This window comes from Misgurnus anguillicaudatus, chromosome 19 (assembly GCF_027580225.2).
Source record: "Misgurnus anguillicaudatus chromosome 19, ASM2758022v2, whole genome shotgun sequence".
NCBI classification, from domain to species: Eukaryota; Metazoa; Chordata; class Actinopteri; order Cypriniformes; family Cobitidae; genus Misgurnus; species Misgurnus anguillicaudatus.
The window spans coordinates 33,605,142-33,627,040 of record NC_073355.2 but is presented as its reverse complement, the minus strand read 5'-3'; the positions used below and the strand labels follow the sequence as shown (position 1 = coordinate 33,627,040).

The 21,899-nt window shown below is 34.1% G+C and overlaps 1 protein-coding gene across 2 annotated transcripts; it reads right to left on the bottom strand.

The window, feature by feature from the left end:
• Positions 1–1,811: 1,811 nt before the first annotated feature.
• On the bottom strand, positions 1,812–19,921 carry LOC129436404 (beta-1,4 N-acetylgalactosaminyltransferase 1-like). 2 transcript variants are annotated; one of them, XM_055194518.2, is made up of 12 exons: positions 19,810–19,921; positions 8,699–8,845; positions 8,393–8,431; positions 7,401–7,535; positions 6,263–6,369; positions 6,067–6,104; positions 5,664–5,844; positions 5,464–5,550; positions 4,119–4,300; positions 3,538–3,681; positions 3,224–3,452; positions 1,812–2,962 (listed from the first exon to the last, which is right to left on the bottom strand). In XM_055194518.2, the coding sequence occupies exons 2-12, from the start codon at positions 8,830–8,832 to the stop codon at positions 2,781–2,783; spliced, it is 1,458 nt and encodes a 485-aa protein (XP_055050493.2). In that variant the 5' UTR covers positions 8,833–8,845; positions 19,810–19,921; the 3' UTR covers positions 1,812–2,780. The 2 variants fall into 2 exon arrangements, with proteins under 2 accessions (XP_055050493.2, XP_073713602.1); XM_073857501.1 differs by lacking the exons at positions 6,067–6,104; positions 7,401–7,535; positions 8,393–8,431; positions 8,699–8,845; positions 19,810–19,921.
• Positions 19,922–21,899: the final 1,978 nt, after the last annotated feature.

Genomic DNA, 21,899 nt, shown 5'->3' with positions numbered 1-21,899 from the left:
AGTCAATGTTTTTAAATACCTTAGAACAGAGATTGATACATGTCCTTCTCACAGCATGTAGACACTGTGTATAAGAAAGCCCAGCAGTGTCTACACCTGCTGAGGAAACTCAGAGATTTTAGTGTGAGTAAGGACATTTTAATCAGGGTTTATCAGTCACTCATCGAATCCCCACTAACTTTTAATATTTCAACCTGATCACACAGGACCCCACACATCCACTTAAAGTCGCAGTGTGTAATTTTTAGAAGGATCTCTTGACAGAAATGCAAAATAATATACAAAACTGTATTATCAGGGGTGTATAAAGACCTTTTTATAATGAATCGTTATGCTTTTATTACCTTAGAATGAGACGTTTCTATCTACATACACAGAGGGTCCCCTTACGTGGAAGTCGCCATTTTGTGACGACATGTTTCTACAGAAGCCCATAACGGACAAACTTTTTACTAAGTTGTCTCCAAAGATGACATTTTTTTCCGGTGGCGGCTACCGTAGCTTCTCTATGTGTTTCAAAAGCAAGGGGTGAGCAGTGGACTGAGCCGTTGGTTGCAATCCGCAACCTCACCACTAGATGCTGCTCAAATTTACACACTGCACCTTTTAATCAATCATTTCAATTATTGCCGTCAGGTTGACCTTATAGGGTCCCACTTGCAAAAACAACAAAAAATTCATTCCCACAGCCTTTACTACATTGAATAATCATTTATAGACCAAATCATATTTTTTTGTATTTTGCACATGTATGTTTGTAGAGTGAAATTGATTATTGTCTATTTGTTCATGTTTTTAATGTTTTAATGTTATTTGAGCCTGTCTTGTCAAAGACAAATTTCTATCACTTGTGACAGACAATAAAGTTTTACTTATCCTTAATTCTTGTGAGATCAGGCTGGATATTAAGTGCTTTTATGTGTTGTGTTGTGTTTGTAATGTATGGACTTCAAGTGTTGTGTTGACCTGAGGAAGACGATCAGTGTCTTTGGGCATAGCTGGGAATCCAAATATAAAATTCTTGCTTTGCTTATTCCTCGCAGGTCGAAACAGAAACACAGATGGGACCGAGCTTTTGCAGAAGCAGGCCCTAAACTTTGGAATAGCCTTTCATCAGAACTGTAAAATCTTTAAACTTTAAACTTAAAAATATTTTAACTGCTAGTACCTAATTTTATTTTTTATTTTATGTTTGTACTTTTGTATTTCTAGGTAACTAATGTATTTATTGTTTTTACTTTTTTTGTTTTGGATTTTGCTGTCCTGTATAGCCTTGTGTTGTTTTAAATAAATGTGCTCTTTATATAAACAATGAAATTAAATGCCCTAACATAACTAAGGCCTATTCCTGGTTTAACCTAAACCCATATGGACGAATTCCCGCACAGGGATTAGACTAGTTTTAGACCAAAATAAATGTAAGAGCTGTCCAAACTGAAAACAACACTGACATATCTTAAAATACATCAGTGCCCTTTGTTTTGCCTCAAAATGCACACAAGTAATGTTTTTAGTAAGGCATGTTTATTTAAACCAGTTATGTTTTTCAAATTAAACTAAGGCCTGGCTTAATCTTATCCCTGTCCGGGAAACCACCCCATAATGTATATTATAATTTGATTATAAAATAAATTATTATATTAAAAAGGAATATATGGAGAATACATCAGCTTCAGTAAATAGAGAATTCCTTTGCTGCCCCCAGCTGGTTGGAATGCTGTATTGCATTGGCACCACTTGATTTCTGTCTTATTACATGTTTTATAAGCATGACTAAAGTAACTGTTTTTAGAAAAATTATGGTTATCATTGGATTAAAATCTTTATTAAATGAAATGGAGTCGGATTAAAATTAGAAGCCAAATCTGTCCGAAGGTCCAAGATAAGAACATGCATGTGAGATACCTTCACCCACGCTACTGGATTCCAGGGTTGGGTCAATGGGTGGCTCCTTACAAGTTGAAAGAGAGTTTGAAGTTAACACAAATTTTAAAGTACAGGGACACAAAGGACTTTCTTTTTGTAATCCTACCTGGAACAACACCCTCTTTTGAACAGCAAGACAATATGCTAAGACATAATAGAAATAATTAACAAAAGATTTTTTGATAACAAGCCTAATAATTCTGACCCCGAATTGGTGTTGCCCGTATTCTTCTTCTCTCAGTTTAGCATGTCGTCCAACTGATTTTTTTAGATACATCTTATATTTAGCCTAAAGCTTTCTTACTATGCATACCAGTTTGTATAAACCAGTGGTCCGATCTTGAAAAAATGAGTTGGTGATGTTTAAGTTTGTGAACAAATCTTTTAAAGAGAGTTCACCCAAAAAGGAAAATTCGGCCATTACTGACTTCAGGGTTCTCACATCTTAGTTAACTTCAAATTCAAGGACCTTTCAAGGACTTTCCAGGTCCAATACCCTCAAATTCAAGGACTAAATGTGGGGACACATTTCAAGTGAGAGCAAGGTTACATTGTGTTACCTTTTAAGATACATTGTTACAGTTCCCTTTTGAGGGAACTTGCGCTGCGTCACTGCGGTGACACTTGGGGGACGCCTCCAGGGGTAAGTGCTTATGAATGTGTATATCAAATTCAACCAATGGTGAGGCTTAACGATAAAGACAGGGTGACGCAAGAGCCAGGAAGTATATCACTATCTGAAATATATATGAAGTATGGCAAGGGAGATGTCAGAAAGGTTTTTCGGATGTTAAAGGTTCTTTATAGAACCATTTAGATAAAACAATGGCATCTTGAAGCACCTTTAACGTTTCTCAGTACTTAATGCATTTCAAATGGTTCTTAAAGTAATGATGAGCCATTTTGTTTCTTTCATCAAGTTTTCCAGGAAACCTAAATTGTCGGTATTTGGCTTGTCTTTTTTTGGGCTGATGTCCGACTGACAGTCCTTTGCAGGAAGCTATTAATAATTGTCCGAGGCCATCGATAAAGAACTCTGCGAGGGAAAAGGTAAGAAACAGTTAGACGGGCTATATATGGGAACACCTGTGGATTGCATCTATAATCTGTAGTCAGATGGTCAGATGTGGGAAATTATTCATAGATTATTTATCTTCTATCTCTATGCAGGTGTGAGTCTGAATTTTTAGGCTTTAAAGCAGTGCTTGAATAATATTCAATGTAATATTTTACTGGAATTGATGAACTGCCGTATAATGCATGTCAACCTAAAACCATGAGATCCATGAGTACCTACCAGTGTGAGCAACTCGTTTTAGAAACGGATCAAAGCCGACCCGTCGTACCGCTTCTGTCCGTGCCAGGAAGTAGTTGACCACCCCATCCACAAAGTAGCAGCCGTCAAACCCTGGAACTGATTGGTGTATCAGCTTATGCGTACGTCTGAGACAGCCACCCTCCTCTGCTTGACCTTCCTCATACGTAAGGTGGAAATAAAACTGATTACTTCCCACTGAACCACCAACCTGGGAAAACAAAGAAGATAGATTTAGGTCTCGTTACAATATCTGAAATAATTGATAATGCGTTATATTGATTTTATATTTTTACCACATCCAGTTCTGGAATTTTCTCCATGATTTCCACAAATTTTTCAATTTTAGTGTTGTTCCTGAATACATAATCGTCATCTACCCACAGAAAGTATTTAGTGTCGACCTGTGATAAAGCCAGATTCCTTCCAGCAAACCAGCCCTGAAAAAAAAACAGTTAATAGTCATTAAACTGCAACATTGAAACTTTGAATGGTTTCAAAGACACAATATATTTTGTTTTTAAAGGGATAGTTCACACAAAAAACTTAAAATTGTGTCATCATTTACTCACCCTCAAGTTGTTACAAACCTTTATAAATAAAGATATTTATGATATAATGTTGTTAACCAAACCGATCTGGGACACCATTCAATTCCATAGTATTACTTTTTCCTACTATATAAGTCAATGGTGCCCCAGATAATCTTGATTACAAACATTCTTACAAAAATAACTGTTCAGCAGAACAACGTCATTTTTACAGTAAAAGTTAAACTTTGACGACAGAATTTTCATTTTTGGGTGAACTATACCTTTAAGGAATCTGTTTAACATTATTCAAGTTTTAATAAACACTTAATTGAAGAAACATTTACCTGTCCAGGTGGCATTATATAGTGCTCTATATTTTCACCGGAGACCTTTTCTGGAGTCAGGCTGTCGTCTGCAATAATGATCTTGATTTCTGGATAAAACTTTCTGATACTGTCAATAAGGACATGTAACTCCCGATACCTCAGAAAAGTTTTGGTTGTTATAGTTACCTGTGAATTAATATCTGAAAAAAATAAGTCATTGATCAGCGAATTTAAAGACTCCAATTGACATTAATTTACAGTTTACTACAGTTTCTTATTACATCATGAATTCAAATTATGGGACGGGTACAATCTTGAAGATGTCACCATTTCAGTTTTGTAGGTGTGTGGTGAATGGGTGCACTTGTTTTTGCTATACATTTTCGGTTGCACTTTATTTTACAGTACGTGTACTTACCTTGTACGGTAAATAAGTTGTACTTACCGACAAATATGTGGTACTTACTTTTAGGTATCTAGATGGTAATTAATTGGTATCATTAATGTACTTGCCAGTAGTACATACTTGGTAGTTATTATGTAACTCTAGGTAAGTACTGGGAAATAACATATACATACTTATAGTGTAGGTATACTGTAACTAACGAGAAACATTACTGTACAATTTGTAAGTACAGAAGTGCTTGATATTAGTTATCATATATGTACACTATAAATACCTGTCATTAACCCTAACTTGCCTGTAAATACTAAATACTTAAATTGTACATTTTTTTGTAAGTACAGTAATGTTTCTCGTTAGTTACAGTATACCTACACTATAAGTATGTATCTGTTATTACCCAGTACTTATCTAGAGTTACATAACTACCAAGTATGTACCATTGGTAAGTAAAGTAATGATACCAGTTAATTACCATGTAGATACCTAACAGTAAGTACCACACATTTGTCAGTAAGTACAACTTATTTACCATATATGTACAAGGTAAGTACACGTACTGTAAAATAAAGTGCTACCAAATTGTCTAGGCTTTTAAAACAGATGTTTATGGTATTAATTTAAATGATAAATGATATATCAATTCATTTCTTTGTCTTTCTTGTAAAGCTGCTGAATGCAGATTTTGACCAATCAGAATCAAGTATTTCAGAGCAGCATGCAAAAATATTATCCACAGACCAAACGCAATAAATCTGCACATATGTGATGTCAAATATTTTATGCAGACTTTTTTGTATTAGTTTCTGTAGCTTAACTGGCAGAGCATTGCTTTAGCAGTGCAAAGGTCGAGGGTTTGATTCTCAAGGAAAATACATACTAATAAAATATATAGCTAGAATTTACTGCAATTCGTTTTATCTGCCAAATTCATACATTTAAATGAGTTATGTGTCTTACCGTTCCCTGGGTCGAACAGAAATGGCACTGAAGGTCTTGTAATTTTTATGGGAAATATGGCCTCGTGGTCCTCAAATGAAAAATGAACTGATGGAGGTGAGAAGAAAATTAAAGTGTTTTTTATTAAACACTTAAAGGTAAATTGAATGACACAAAAGCATAGCATTCAGTACTTTCTAAAGCAGCAATGTCACTATTACCCATATCTTTAGCCTTGACACGGTAGACGGTGCTGGTGTAAGTCACTCTGCTCAGCAGATTATTCATTTGTTTGAGGGTTGTGGATGAAATAGTCAAAACACTCTGACCCTCTCCATCCACATGTGCTCCCTTCATGACATCCTCCACTGAGAGCACCCCATTTATCACACTTAAAGATACCTGCAGATACAAAAATGTTATCAGATTCAGAACTGTATGATGTAACTCAAAGGATAATTGCAATATTGGGGTTGAAACACACCAATGTTAAAGAGGTACAGAGCAAGTGATGATGGAGGTACAGTAAGGGTAAGAACAGATCAGTCCCTGTGTCCACCTACAATGGGAATGCAAAAGACCCTCCACCATAAAATACGAGAGCCAATATGCTTCAAAACAAACCTCATAACGTTTTCTTTCTTGTGCATGCAAAGCCAAACCTGTGAGAATGGGCAGTTTCACATTTTACTATGTGCTTATATATTTTTCACAGAGTGTTCTTTACATTATAGGATGATTTGGGGTTTAGCTGGGTTTCATAGAGCAGATTACAATTAAAGATCAGATGAACTTGACTTACATGAAGAACAGATTTTACCTGGTATTATACTTTTTTGAAGAGGGGCCAATATGAAACCGTGGATGGGATATTGGAGAGGAGAGTTAGACGCGGCAAGAACAAATGGCTCCATATCTGCCTGCCTCCTGTTAAAAAACACAGGGGGGATTTTTATAAAATAACTTATAAATTCAAGGAGATATTTGGTTTTAAATGCTAAGATTTCTACAACAGCTATTCAAATTATACGATAGTGTTTTCCTTGATCACATGATACCTAAAGATCTGAATCTTACAACAACAAATAAGTGTTACGATTAAACCCTTTCGCAAGATGTAATGAAGAATGAATAAAACTAAGGTCGTGAACTTTGTTAAAGTTCGGTATTTTACACTTAAGTCCCTGTTTTCAGATTGTTTATGATGAAATAGAACGGTTTTGACTGAAATTTCGACATATGATGCTGGCCCGAGAATTTTTGGGTGTTTGTTGTATTACCCACCACCTCTATAATGGGTTCATAGGTGCACAGGAACAATCCTTCCTAAAATGCATTAAACTTTCGTTTACAAAGACGTGAAACTCAGGTGGTCAGGGGCGTTCACTGATATGCTCACACAAAAAGCGCTGCAAAAGATCCTTTCCAACAGGTTTTATTGTAGTTTTGTCCAACTTCATTGACTTGTATTAGATGTGCTGTGAGGTACGGTATTACTCCGCGCCGGGAACCCGTTTGTATTCTTGTAATTGGCAAAGGCGGATTATCGCCACCAACTGGGCTGGAGTGTTTATTATTCACGCTCTCAACGGAAGAATTTACGGATATGAGGCGTTTGGAAAAATAAGTCCACAAAAGTTTACAACGAATGCTAAAACAGCTGTTGGAAAGCATCTTTTGCAGCTATTTTTGTGTGAGCATATCAGTGAACACCCCTGACCACTCGGTGAGTTTCACGTCTTTGTAAACGAAAGTTTAATGCATTTTAGGAAGGATTGTTCCTGTGCACCTATACAGCCATTGTAGAGGTATTGGGTAATACAACAGAAACCGAATATTCTCGGGCCAGCATCATATGTCCAAATTTCAGTCAAAACCGTTCTATTTCATCATAAACAATCTGAAAACAGGGCTTTAAGTGTAAAATACCGAACTTGTCCTTTAAGAATCTTTTTTACCTGACTCGATATTGTCTGTACTCCTCAAATCGACGTCTCTGAAGGTCTTCCAGTTCATTCTTGGGCACATTTGGAGAAGCTGAAGCATATCCTTTACAGGAACAGGACTGATTTGTTATGGGAAATGGACCAATGCTGTAGACACAAGTCACACGCAACAGCAAATAAGTCCTAATATGAGACTATATGAACTGAAAGAAAATCCGAATCAGTATACAGAGACTCTTAACCCCCTAAGACCTGAGCTTTGGTTTGTATTTTTTTCAGATTTCTTCCAGCTATTTTGGGGTTAGGAAGAACCAATAAATATAATAACCCAATTTTTTTTTTTTTGAACATGAAGTAGTGTAATTGTCCCAGTTACTGAAAATTAATATTATTCTACTTTGATTAAATTTCATTTTCATAATGTTCAGACTGTTGAAAAAATGTTTTATTCTCAACAATTTAAGTTTGTACTGTTGGTTGCTTTTGCAACATTTGATACAACTGAAATTTACAATGAAATGTAATTTCATTATTTTTTACAAAGAAAATGACAAAATAAGTTTGCAGTTATTAACGAGGTCATTGTATATTTAATACAAACAAGTGTAACACAAAAACTTTTGTTGTGTTACTTTTGACCCACCTATGTGTTACTTTCGTCCCTGCTGTCAGGGTCAAAATTCACTTTTTTAAGTTTAAAGTGAAATTATACTGAAGTCATTTTACATTTGTTCAAAATTCCACCTGGTATTGACCACACTTGTGAGTTATTTTTTTGAAAAATGGTACTTTCGCCCCCCGCTCTCCGCTACTCAGTTTGGCAAGTTGGGTAAACAATATGGTCAATCACTTACATATCTATGTCCAGTCAACAAAATAAAATTTGTTAGGATGATTATGCTAATTTCATTCAGTAAACACAAAATAATAAATTGACCCCCTTTAACAAAAAATATAAAGATACATAATAATCTGTGTTGGGAGAGCTTGTTGGGTCAACTCACCTTGAGTTAGAGAAAACTCTTTTCTGAAAACTAGTTTTGCTGTTGAAAAGAAAAGCTCAATAATCAAACTTTATTTATTTATCTATTTTCTCTGTCTAAAGTCATTAAAAGGATAAATCACAAAGATAAGTACACAAGCTATAGAACATAATGTAAATGCAAAGAGCAAGAGAACATGATATGTATTTTTAAATGTATGCTATTGAGTTAAGTTTTGTTTACTTTGTGTATTAAACCAGACTGAAAACAAACATCCAATAAAATAGGTTATTTAAGAGACAGATTTAAAGAGTTGTAGTGTCATACCTGATGGGCAACAGTGTTTTTGAGATATCCGAAACATTCACCATTCCATTTTGTATACTGTAAATGCCCAATGCGGCAAAAGCAAGCACACTCAGGAAAAACGGAAGCAGACATCGGTACTGGAAGCAGTTCATTATGGAAGATAACCTAAAAAAGTTAAATTCATCAATAGCACTACTAACAAGCTACTAAAGGAGCTTTAACATAACACCGTATTAGTCCAAATTAAAGTGCAATGCTTCATCCAGCTTAGTTATTCCTGCTTGATGACTGTAACTCACTATAACTGAACGGACAGCCAGGCCATGGACTTTACAAGCATCTATACACTGAAAAAAATGATTCATTTAATTTACTCAATTTTTTAAGGTAAGTGGTTGCAATCAATTTATTTAAGCTACATTTAAACAAAAAAGATTAGTAAAATAAAATAAAATAAAATAAAAACTTTTGTTCAAATGTAGCTTAAATAAATTGATTGCATCCACTTACCTTAAAAAATTGAGTAAATTGAATGAATCATTTTTTCAGTGAGGTCTTTATTTATTATACACTACCAGTACAATACTGTACTGTAAATGAACTGTAGAACAATTATTTATAAAACAATAGTCAATTTAACATCAAAGTCTAATGTTAAAATGCATGTTTTTTACACTGAAAAAAAATGATTCATTGAATTTACTCAATTTTTTAAGGTAAGTGGTTGCAAACCATTTATTTAAGCTACATTTAAAAAAAAAAGATTAGTAAAGTAAAATAAAATATCAAACTTCTGTTCAAATATAGCTTAAATAAATTGATTGCAACCACTTACCTTAAATAATTGATTAAATTCAATGATTCATTGTTTGAGTGTATGTATTATTTTTTTACTTTAAATACATTAACATAAAGTAATATTAACATATTAAGCATAATTTTTTAGCTAATGTATTTATGCAAAATTAATGTGAACTTAAAAGAAAACGACATTCAGAACATTTGATCCTAGATTCATTTTGGTATTAGCAGTGTTGCCATATAAATGTTACTTAACAAACGTTCATATTTTTGTGTCTTTCATTATAATTTTTCAGCTTCTGTACCTTTACTTTGTGTGACACGGTGAAAAAATATAATTATGACAACACTAAAAAAATATTCATTCAATTTACTCAATTTTTTAAGGTAATTGGTTGCAATCAATTTATTTAAGCTACATTTAAACAAAAGTTCTTATTTTATTTTACTTTACTAATATTTTAGCTTAAATAAATTGATTGCAACCACTTACCTTAAAAAATGTGAGTAAATTGAATGAATAATTTTTTTCAGCGAATACGTAAGTACACTTTAAAAAATGTTGGGTTGTTTCAACTCATGGTTGGGTATGGACAAACCCAGGTTTAAATTAACCTATTTTGGGTATTTTTGGTTAGGTCAAATGTGGACATTATCTAAATCAATTTAAACCAACAGTTGGTTTTGTCCATATTTATACACAATCATGCACAAAAAAATGTCCCTTAGCTGTCATTATATTCAGATGTACCTACACTCAAAAAATGATTCATTGGATTAACTCAATAAAATTGTGGGCAGGATTTCCATCCAATATGAATGTGTACCCCTAACTCATAAAAATATATTGAGTTTGTACAACTCAATTTAAAGTAGATGGTAGTCCTCAATTAATTGCCTCAACTCAATTTAGTATAGTCTGAGTACCTCGATTTAGCGTAGTTTGAATAACTTAATGTAGTGTAGTCTGAGAAACTCAATTCTGTTATTTTATATGAAACGTTTTTATATCATACTAATTAGCATAAGCACATGTTAGCATGCTAACAATAATAACATATGATACTTTGGATGAGCATGTGAGAAGAGACTGATCTCCAAACAGGCAGTAACACAGTTAGTGCTCATTGAGAGAAATACGTCACATCCACAACCTAACCACAAGCGCCACTCTTCTGCACGATGATAACCAAACAATTTGAAAAAATATAACACAAACGCTTCTACACTGTAAAAAATTACTCTGGAGGGTGTTAAATTTAACCCATGAAAATTAGTTATAATTTAATTAAATATATAAGCTAGCAAGTAAAATAAAAAAATAATGGGTATATTCTACCTTCACTATCCAATTTTTAACAGTAATAACTGCAATACTAAAAAAATAAGTAACATATACCCCAAAATATTGGCCTTAGCACCGCAAAGTGCGCATGAATCAACATCCAGGCGGGACTCGTGTCACCATTTTTCATATCATATCGGCGGGAGAACTGCGGTTTGTTGACAGGTAAGTTTTTATTTAACTTGTTGATATCATCATGAATGGAAATGTTAAGTTGGTTAACTGTAAAATCTACCAGAAGTTTTGAATGAAACATCGCCCAGTTCTTGCACCTGCGAATACGAATAAAAATGCATATTTATGATTAAAATATTAACTTCCATTATTATTATTTGCATGTCTGAATCTCGTGAACAGCGGAGCTGCTCAATATGAGTGGTTGAACTTGAGCAAGCCACGTGATGAGAGAGAGCAGCGGACGGTTGATGTACGATACAGACGGGAGGGCATCGAGCAGACAAACAAACAACGGTAAAGCTGTCGATGCTAGATAATTACTGTTAAAGTTTTCTTGCATTTATCTGTTAATATATTGAGTTTTGTTTTAGAAGGGATCCATTTATGAAGCCATTTTATTATTATTATTATCATTTACGGATACCCACTAAACACAGGACGTCGAATAGACGTGCAGATCGTGTCTATATTGGGTCCGTCGGTCCATGACCAATTCTGGACATCTATTCGACGTCCAAACTAGGTCCACTATTTGGACGTCCAACCATGACCCTACTTGGACGTCATATTTACGGGCAACATTTGATGTTTAAACTGGGTAATTTTTTGGACGTCATTTGGACGTCATATTTACGGCCAACATTTGACGTTTGAACTGGGTAATTCTTTGGAGGTCATTTGGACGTCTATGACAGGCCTATGTCTCTATTACATGATTAACGTTAGGCCTATAAAAAAAAATTATAAAAATTATTTACAAACATCAGCATTGTACCAACATGATTAATACTTACGAATAGTCTATATTATTTTATACAGTACTGTGTTTTCTGCTTTCTTTATTTATATACAAATTCATCTAAATGTACAATTAAAAATCTGTAATTAAATGCGTAGTTCGTTATATTACAATATATGATCATACTAACAATTTACCATGAAAATATTCTCACCTGTTCTCATAATGTTGCGTTCGTGTTATGAATGCAATAAGTGTGCCTTATATACAAAATTAACATATGGCCGTGTGGCTGAGTGGTTAGCGAGATTGGCTTGTAATCCAGAGATCGGTGGTTCGAAACCCGCGGCCGGCAGGAGATGACTGAAGCGTTCGGTGTTGCAATGGACGGGTGAAGTGCAGAGACAATCATTTCTTTTCGCTTTTTTCATGTCTTTTTTCCTTACACGGAGGTCCTACGGATGTAACCATTTAGACGTGCAGAAGACGTCGCAAAAAAGACGTCGCCTGGCGTTACAAAACAACCCCTTTTTTGTACCGAATTCGGACGTCCAAAAATTCCATGAAAAAGACGTCATTCTGACGTCACTTTGCGCAGTGGGTATATAATTAACGTTGCCTTTCGCTTTTTAATGTCTGTTCAAAAAAGTATTTCTGAGTTCATATGTTATATTTGTGACTTGTATATGAAGTTGAATCACTTAAAATTGAATGTAAGTACTTCTTGTAAGTGTTCAATGTTTTATGCACGTGTACTGTGAGTTATAGCATAATATGAAGTTGTATTTTTGCACTTAATAAGTTTTAAATGAAGTTGAAATGTTTGTTTGTATCGATATAGCATGATAGTCTACTGAGGTAAATGAGATCAGTTTTTCCTCTCATATTATTGTCGTCTTTAATTTTCTAATGATAACGTGAAGAACAGTATTTAGGAATCTTGCTTTTAATGGTTTTTTAACATCTCATGATGAAGACTTTGGTTTATTTTTTTATAAAATATGTTCAAGAAGCTTTATGTAAAACTATGATATGTTGTATTTCACTGGAAATGTATTGGGGTTATTTTGTACTTCCAATAATTAGTTTTAAATGTTTACAGAATGTTATTTGGTCAATAAAGCAAGCAATTATGCAATCTTGTGTATGACTATTTTCTTATTCAACCCTCTCTGAATAAGTAATATGTAATGTTTCTTAATGGCTAATCATTATTAATAATAATTTAATAGATCTGTGGCTTAATACCAATAGGGTTAATGTTATTCATTTTTTTTATAAGTAATTAGTCATGAAAAAAAATAGGTAGACCTTACCTAATTTTTTTTACTTTATCATAGTAATTAAATTTAGGTACTCTTTAATCAAATATATAGGATATAATTTACTCAAACAAAGTGAGTGCAAATTGTTACAACAATTTTTTTGAGTAAATTCTATAGGTTGTTTTTTACAGTGTAAATCAATAAGATAAATGGACATTAAACACTATTAAGTCTTTCTCTTTACCTAAAAATGCATAAAATAACACTTAATTTAAAAATTACTCTCCAAAAGCAGTTGCATGCAAAGCATGCTGGGAAATTATTTTTCCAGAACCCAAACTCAAAATAATGGTGTTAACGCAATTAAAAATAAATCAATAAATTATAGTACATATTTATTTTGTGTTATGCTAATTAAATATATATACTTATTGCTCTTAATGAGGTATATTAAATTAATTGAACACAATTTTAATGTGTCATTTCTAAGAAGGACTTGAATCATTTTTTTTAGTGTATTGGTACCAAAGAGGGTATATTAGTACCTCAAAGGTACATATTGCACCAAATGTCTACAGTACATATGTACCTAAAGGCTACGTATTAAGACCTTTTTAAAGTACTCAATTTGGGACCTTTTTTGAAATATTTTTCTGAGAATGTGGACTGAAAGCCAGACTGTGGGAAATTGTAAGCATAGTTCAAATATTAGGTAACAACTTAAGAAAAATGATCTTGCCCTATTTGAACTTGTGAGAAATGGGAGCAAGTGAGCTGCATGTTTACATTTCGTATTATCTTGAGTAAAAATGTGGTGGTGTTCCAACTATTCAGGTATGCTGCCTATTCATGCAAACATTGTTAAAATCACACCCAATATTCCCCCAAAAGCTCCACAGGACCAACACTATTGCCATTATTTTTGTGTCTTTACTAAATACTGTTTCCCACATACATATTTTTTGTGTTATTGTGTCTCGGATACAGATAACCCAAGCCAGGCTATTTATAGATACACTGTGATGTTTCTGTTTTTGTGGCTGTGTTAAAGCCTCGCCCCAACATGAAGCCAGTTACTTTATTCTTCTTTCTGGCTCGTTTAAGCAGTTAAGAAAGGGTGAGTGAGGACATGACATAAAGAAACTGGGCGCTCATCTAAAGAGTGCCTAATTGTTTTGTCATGGAAAACTTTTCATGGCAATTTTAAAATTATTGTTGCAATTGTTTTGTCTTTAAGGTGTGTTTAATAAGCTTTAGCTGGGAGCTACAAATACAAATTCGATTTTATTTATTTCTCTCTTCCGTCAACTGAGGTGCTTAATCTCTGTAGAGAAAAGAATTCATGAAGGGTTCTTAAATTTGGTAAATGCTTGATTTTAACATTAGCTTATTTCAATTATGTGATGTTTTTTCAATTTTATATGATATATTTTTCAGAATGTCAGATTTACAGTAATAAATAATGTAATGTATTTTCTTAATTTCTCTGCCTTCTCTGTTGCGATTCATCCTTTTTTAAAGACATTACGTGTCATTTGATTTGGATTCATGCCACGCATCAATCTCAATGCATGCCTAGCCTTCATTTTAAAAATAACATACTGTAAGATGATAAATAGCCTACAAGTTGATCTTGGTGAGAACGGGTAGCATTAAAGCAACACTATGCAGTTTCCATGTAAAAATGACTTACAGCTCCCCCATGTGGTTGAAAAGCGCAACAGTGCCTGGTATCAGACACTCTTCTGCAGGCAGGGGGAGGGGCGGGGCTGTGTTTCCTACCCTCCACCGCCACTTTCAGAGTGTGCTTGTAGCAGCTAGGAGGCTGCTCAGGTTGCAGCAACAGTACAATTTGTCCAGTTAAAAGTTGTTCTATCACTGAAATAATTTAAGAGACATTATTTAAAGGTAAAAAAACTACATAGTGTTGCTTTAACAGACAGAAAGGCAACTGTATGCCGTAGGCAAGTGTAAAGTGTAAACATGTTCTTATTAATGCGTATGCGCCGTACGCAGACAAAAAGTACAACAGATACACGGCACTATGCTAAGTGCGCATGCTATTAGTTCAAATGAAGAGTTTCGTTCCAAAACAAGATAAATCCGTTTTTAACATTTTTGTCAAAACATGTTTATTATTATGTTATCATGTTATTATTTTGTTTTATGGTGCTACTTGGCTGTATTTTTTAAGTTATGAAGGTTTAAATCAAAACAAACCAACTGCAGTTGAATTGATATTAATTGGAATGCACAACTTAAAAACGAGATTTCTGAACAATTAAAAAAATTATCTCATTTTGCAACGAAACTCTTCAAATATAGCCTACACCATGCCTGTCTGTGACTCTTTAATAAACTAGAACAGCACAGCAAGAAAGGCCACATTTTGCACACATGTTCTGACTTTTTATTTTTATTTATTATAACGGTAAATTTTGATCTAATTTAAATCTGTAAATGTTGGTTTGCTTATCGTTGTATCAATGTTGCGCTGTTGAATGGCACTTGCAATTTAGCCAAACGCACTCAGTGCTCTGTGTCATTTTTTAAATAATTTTTAGGTGTTCATTAAATTAAATATTTAAAAATGCAAGTATAAGTTTTAAAATGTATTTAAAACAGTATGGTTATCTTGTCAAAAGGTGAGTTACAAAACAGGTAAGCTGTTGCTGACATTTAGTTGATGACAAGAAAAATATCTGCACTTAATTAAGCCCGACATGATTGTCTCTTTTGTGATTTAATATTATGGTCGGTGTTCGCTTTCAAATCATAGAAAAAAGATTTCTGAAACAAATGATATGAGAATCATCAAGTGTTTCTGTACCTAAAGTAAATAAACAGATTTTCAAAGTCAAAGTAAGCAAGCAGGTATTTCTGTGCAAAATAATAAAGCGTAGTGTCTATAAAATCATTCATTTAAGTGTTTTTGTTATAAATGAACATTTAAGGAACTGTATATAAGGCTTAGTTTTTATCATTTACACTAACAATAACAAATCATATGTAATTTGTCTTTTTTTGTCATAACTACTTTGACACGCTAAATGAATCTCAAAATTAAGATCGTTAAACTTCCCAGGCAGAATCACATTTGCTATTTTTTAGGTTTAGATATCAAAAATGTTTTTGTATATATCTTTGTGTGATGTTTTGTGAGGAATCATTAAACGAATGTTTATACACATTGCCTTTCATTTTAACTTAAAAAAAAAGATAAAATGCATCGTAAGGTTCGTCTTCGTTCATCACTTGAATGGCACTGTGGTCACTTTATCAGAAAGTTGTTTCTGTGTGCTGCCTTCAGAAATGTTAAGCAATAATAAATATTTTAATTGGATTTCAAACAGAAATTTAAATAAAGCTCAATGATTGCAGGCAGGGGCGATTCTAGGATTTTCCTTTTAGGGGGGCTCAGCCCCCAGTAAGGGTATGATTTAAAAAATATATTATTTTACTATTACGGTAGGGTTGTATACTACCAACCTTATTGCAATCCACTATTCCATTGTATTCCCTGTGTTTTATAAATGGGACAAGAAATTTTTCAGGTGGGAATGGAGATTTTTTTACAATGACTTCCTGATTCACTGTGCAAATACACAACACACGTTTCCAATACAAACACGTCATTTTACTGTTTTTACTGTTTTATTGTAATTTATCTTAAAGGTTAATATTAATTGTTGATATAGACACTGTGTTAATCTGGGAATAAATTTATACAGATCTAAAATATAGAAAAGGGGACTGACCAAAAAGTGATCTACCTTAATACTGAGTTGTCAAGATGCAGTATGATGTGGTTTTCAGGACAGGGTTTAGATTAAGCCAGGACTAGGCCTTAGTTATATTATGATGTTTATGTAGTTTTTACAAACATACCTTACAAAAATATTACAGGTGTGCATCTTGAGACAAAACAATGTGACTGATGTATTTTAAGATATGTTAGTGCAAGCTACTTTTAGTTAAGAACTAAAACTCAAACAGGCATTTTAGTCTTGAACTAGACTTAAGCCCTGTCTGGGAAACAGCCCCTATGTCTAGTAGGTGAACCCTCAAAAACTTACTAGTAATACACAATGTAGTCTACCATACCACAGACAAATACACATGTGGCATACACTTTTTAAAAGGAAGGAGTTCAAATGTTGAAATATTAATATTTTAAATGAAACAAACATATTTAATAACCTATACTTACTTATATTATTAGATTTAAAAAAGTTATTTTAAAGAACTGCAAATATAAGGTGAAATTGCCATAAAAAGCTTGATTTGCACTTTTGATCCAGTTTTTCTACAAAAAAACAAGTTTTATAAAATGATAAACTTCACAATCACCTGGTGTTTGTTTTGCTGCATGAAATTATCTGCTTGGTGCGTTAAGAGCAACTGTACATAAAGCAATGCATCACGCCAGCACCTGACTTTAAAACATGTAACGTTAATCAGCAATAATAATATATAGATGTGTGCGTTTACTGGTAACTTGACTGACCTGCTCCCTTCTTGGCGAATATTTCTGTGATTTTGCAGCATCTCGTTGCGTCTGTCTCTCTCTCTGCTTCTCATTTGCGCTGCATATTTGTTAGATAAAGCCAAAAAGGCAGTGGGTTGCCGCCGTTAGTTCATGTGCTGGCATTTTCGCACCGCGATTGCCTGATTCGTAGATTTTAAGAGGTCCGTCATTCATTCATGTCATATTATTTTCACATGTCAACCGGCGCTGACTGCACGGCGGGCCAGAACAGCCGCCAGTCCGCCTTGCACACACCTTGTACTACTGATGTGTTCTCTCTGCTCGGCCCCCCTGCGGATTGAAAAACGCGCTAAATCCATGCTGACTCAGATCAGGGGAGGAGCCGAAACTTGACGCAGCAAGCTGCCTTTTCTAAAGAGTTTTTTTAGGTGACTGACGCGATCACAAATTAATGAATCAAATAATTTTTAGGGGGGCTGGGCTGAATTTTAGGGGGGCTGAAGCCCCCCTAAAAAGGGCCTAGTGACGCCCCTGATTGCAGGGTTTAGTAGCCTATGAGAGATTTTCTTGCGCAGGAACTGCATTCACGCACGGACATTCAAAGCAAAGCAATGAAGCGTAAATATAAATGGACTATCAACTTCTTATAAAATGCCGATGTTATTTTTTCGGCCTCACTTAAGAACAGGTAGCCCATGCCGCCCTGGAAATAATAAATGGAGTTATGAATATAAATCTGTGGGGTGAAAAAGGCATAATCAGCGATCATGAGATTCAATCATGCTTTTTTATGGTTACACATTGTTTTAGTTCATGCACTACGGACCCCCTAAAGTAGCCTTGGCCACCCCCTGGCCATTTGAAAAAATCTAGTTCCACCACTCCTACAGCCCAGTCTTCACGAAATGTATAGCCCTAGGCAGCCCAGTCTTCACGTTATACAGTCACATATTTTTTTTTATTCTTTTTTCGTGCAATTATCACGAATTTTCGCGTTTTTTCCGTGATCTAACCCTAACGCCAGGCGACATATAAAAAAATAAATCAGAAAAAAATTTATAAACCAATATAAGTGACATTCTAATGCAAGCACCAAATCTAACCCTAAACCGAAGCGACAATGGTTTAAAAATAGGAAAAGCAGTTGAGTAACCAATACGTGATAATCACACGAAAACAGGAATTCGTTATTCGATCACGAAAAAAACGCGAAAAAATTATAAAAAAAAACGTGACTATATCACGAAACATTGTGAGACTGGATAGCAGCAATAGGCTATAATCTTTTAAACTGGCTGATCAAGTCTTTGGGAGAAATTGAGGCAATAACTCAAAAGACGTATTGATTCATCTCCAACTGTGGCGCAATCAATGATGTCAACATCGCGTCAGATACACATTTCGAAGGCTGCATCCACCTCTGACGTCACATTTATCCTACACTGTAAAAAAAATTCCGTAGAAATTGCAGCTGGGTTGACGGTAATCTACCGTAGATTTACATTTATGTTATTTACTGGCAAGAGTTTGTTCAAAGATAAATGAACATTAAACATTTACAAGTCTTTGTCTTTACAGAGTAAAACTAAAAAAACAGCATCAGGCAAAACATTCTGGAAAACAAAATCTGAAGCTAAAACAGAAAAAGGTTGATGATGATTTCTGGTTCCCAGAATGCTTTGCATGAGGCTGTTATTGTATAGTTTTATTCTGTAAAGATAAAGACCTGCCAATATTTAAAATTCATTCAACCTTGAACAAACTCCTGCCACTAAACAACACAAACGCAAATCCACGGCAAATTTCCGGCAACCCAGCTGCAATAACATTGTAATTTCTAATGAATTTTTTACAGTGTAGTTTTGCGTAGCCAGACCTTCAATACTGACGTCTGAGGTTGAGACCACATTTGTTGTGGAGCTTGTATTATTTCAGAAAGGCAATTGTTACATTTCCTACTATTAGTATTAGAGAAATTAAAGTGATTCATCCGTAAATGTTATAATTGTAATAGCCTGTTGTTGTGTAAACGCAAAGCATTTATGTGACTTAACAATAACAGTTATATGAGACAATAACATAAAAATGTAAATATGACATTTAGAACTTGTCTGAAAATCTAAAAGCTAATACAGTAATAGTAAGTGGCACATTTGCGTATTAAATATGTATAATTAAGTATAATTATGATGACAGGAACCTATCAATATAAATCATAAAACAGAGTGCACTGTAAATTTTTTGACAAAAGCGTTGAAATGTAAATGTAAATTATTTATAATGACAATTTATTATAATAGAATAACTCCTCACCTTTAAACTGAAGAAGCACAAAATAAAGGAGAAACTCCTCACCATTGAGCCGTAGAGATTACACAGTAATCACAGTACACAGTAACTGAGAATCTTCAGTTGTGCCTTTATAATGATATCTGTTAACTGGATAAACCTGTTTGAAAAGCATCACTGTGAATCCTGACTCATGTGAATGAGCAGATATCTGTATAAAAATACAGATATCTTTTAAATTTTTTGAATGTTATACTTTAAGTATTTATGGCAGAAAACCTGTATTTTTATAAAGACCTTCACATATTTCATATAACATACAATTCAAAGTTGAAGTATGATGTCAGAATTGTAATTTTTTTAATATCAACAGGGCTGAAAACAGAGGACACTTGTTCATTAAAATACATATATCAACAACTATGCCATAACTGATCGTGGATCAAGCCTAAGCATTTTGAGAAAGAAGCCCAGTTTTTTGTTGATTTCTGTTACTTTGTCAGATTTTGCCACACCTGCTATAAAAAACATGAGTTACCCATCCCACAACCCAACCCCTAAACCTAACCCTCAAACAACACAAGGATTGCACAATCCAGATAAAATGTCAGGACACTGGCACACACTCATTTAAGACATCAAACAGTGCAGTTCTTGGTGGACATTCTGTCTTGTGAGTTGTGATGCATAAAGCGAAGTGACCGATGAGTTTTCAATTATATATCCTACACTGTAAAAAAATTCCGTAAAAATTTCAATGTTATTGCAGCTGGGTTGCCGGTAATTTACCATAGATTTACATTTATGTTATTTACTGGCAAGAGTTTGTTCAAAGTTAAATAAATTTTAAATATTAACAAGTCTTTATCTTTACAGAATAAAACTATACAATAACAGCCTCATGCAAAGCATTCTGGGAACCAGAAATAATCATCAACCTTTTTCTGTTTTTTGCTTCAGATTTTGTTTCCCAGAATGTTTTGCTTGATGCGTTTTTTTAGTTTTACTCTGTAAAAGACTTGTAAATGTTTAATGTTCATTTAACTTTGAACAAAATGTTGCCAGTAAATAACATAAATTTAAATCTACTGTAAGTTACCGGCAACCTAGCTGCAATTTCTACGGATTTTTTTTACAGTGTAGACAACAATTAGATTATAAGGAAAGCAAATTGAAACCTTTGTTCAGATCTCCTGCATCTCAAATACTTCTTCTGAGAAAGACTATAAAAACATCACGCATTTCTACATCAATGTTTTAGATGAGATCTCAACAATGTCACAAAGCGAGTTTGCCAAGAATGCAATTAAAATTCAACATTTTTGAAAATTTAAAAATGAACTCAAACATTTGAACTCATCAAATACATATTAGTTAACTTACAGTATACACTTACATACTGCATATACATACACTCTAAAAAATGCTGGGTTGTTTTTAACCCAGGGCTGGGTCACTATAGGATTAACACACTGCCGGGTTAAAATGACTCAACTGTGAGGTTGTTTTAACCCAGCAGTTGGGTCATTTTAACCCGGCAGTGTGTTCTGTCCAATAGTGACCCAGCTCTGTGTTAAAAACAACCCAGCATTTTTAGAGTGTACATGTTTCAATTTTATTTTCTCAATTTAGCTATTTTAGAGCAAAAATCTGTCTAAGTTGATGTGTTTCTATATAGCTTAGAGCAGTGTGTTAGCGACGCAAAAGGTCATGGGTTTGACCCCAGGGAACACACATATAAAAAATGTGTTCCTTGTAGTCGCTTTGGATCAAAGCATTAGCCAAATGCGTAAATTATATTTAAACTTTTAACAACAAATCTCTTGAGCTATAACAGAGCAACTATTGGACAATAACATATTTCAGGACACGAAAGAGATCAAGGGCTCTATCATACACCCGGCGCAATGCAGCGCAATGCGCAACGCAAGTGTATTTTGTTAGTTTCAGCCCGGCGCAGTTATCATTTTCACGTTTAGCGCCATGTTGATTAAATAGCTAATGCATTTTCGCCCAATTTTGCGCCCATGGGCGTTCTGGTCTGACAAAAAAACATGGCGCTGTCCAATTGCTGAAACTTCTCCGCACGTTTGTAAATTCTTTATTTCTTGTTT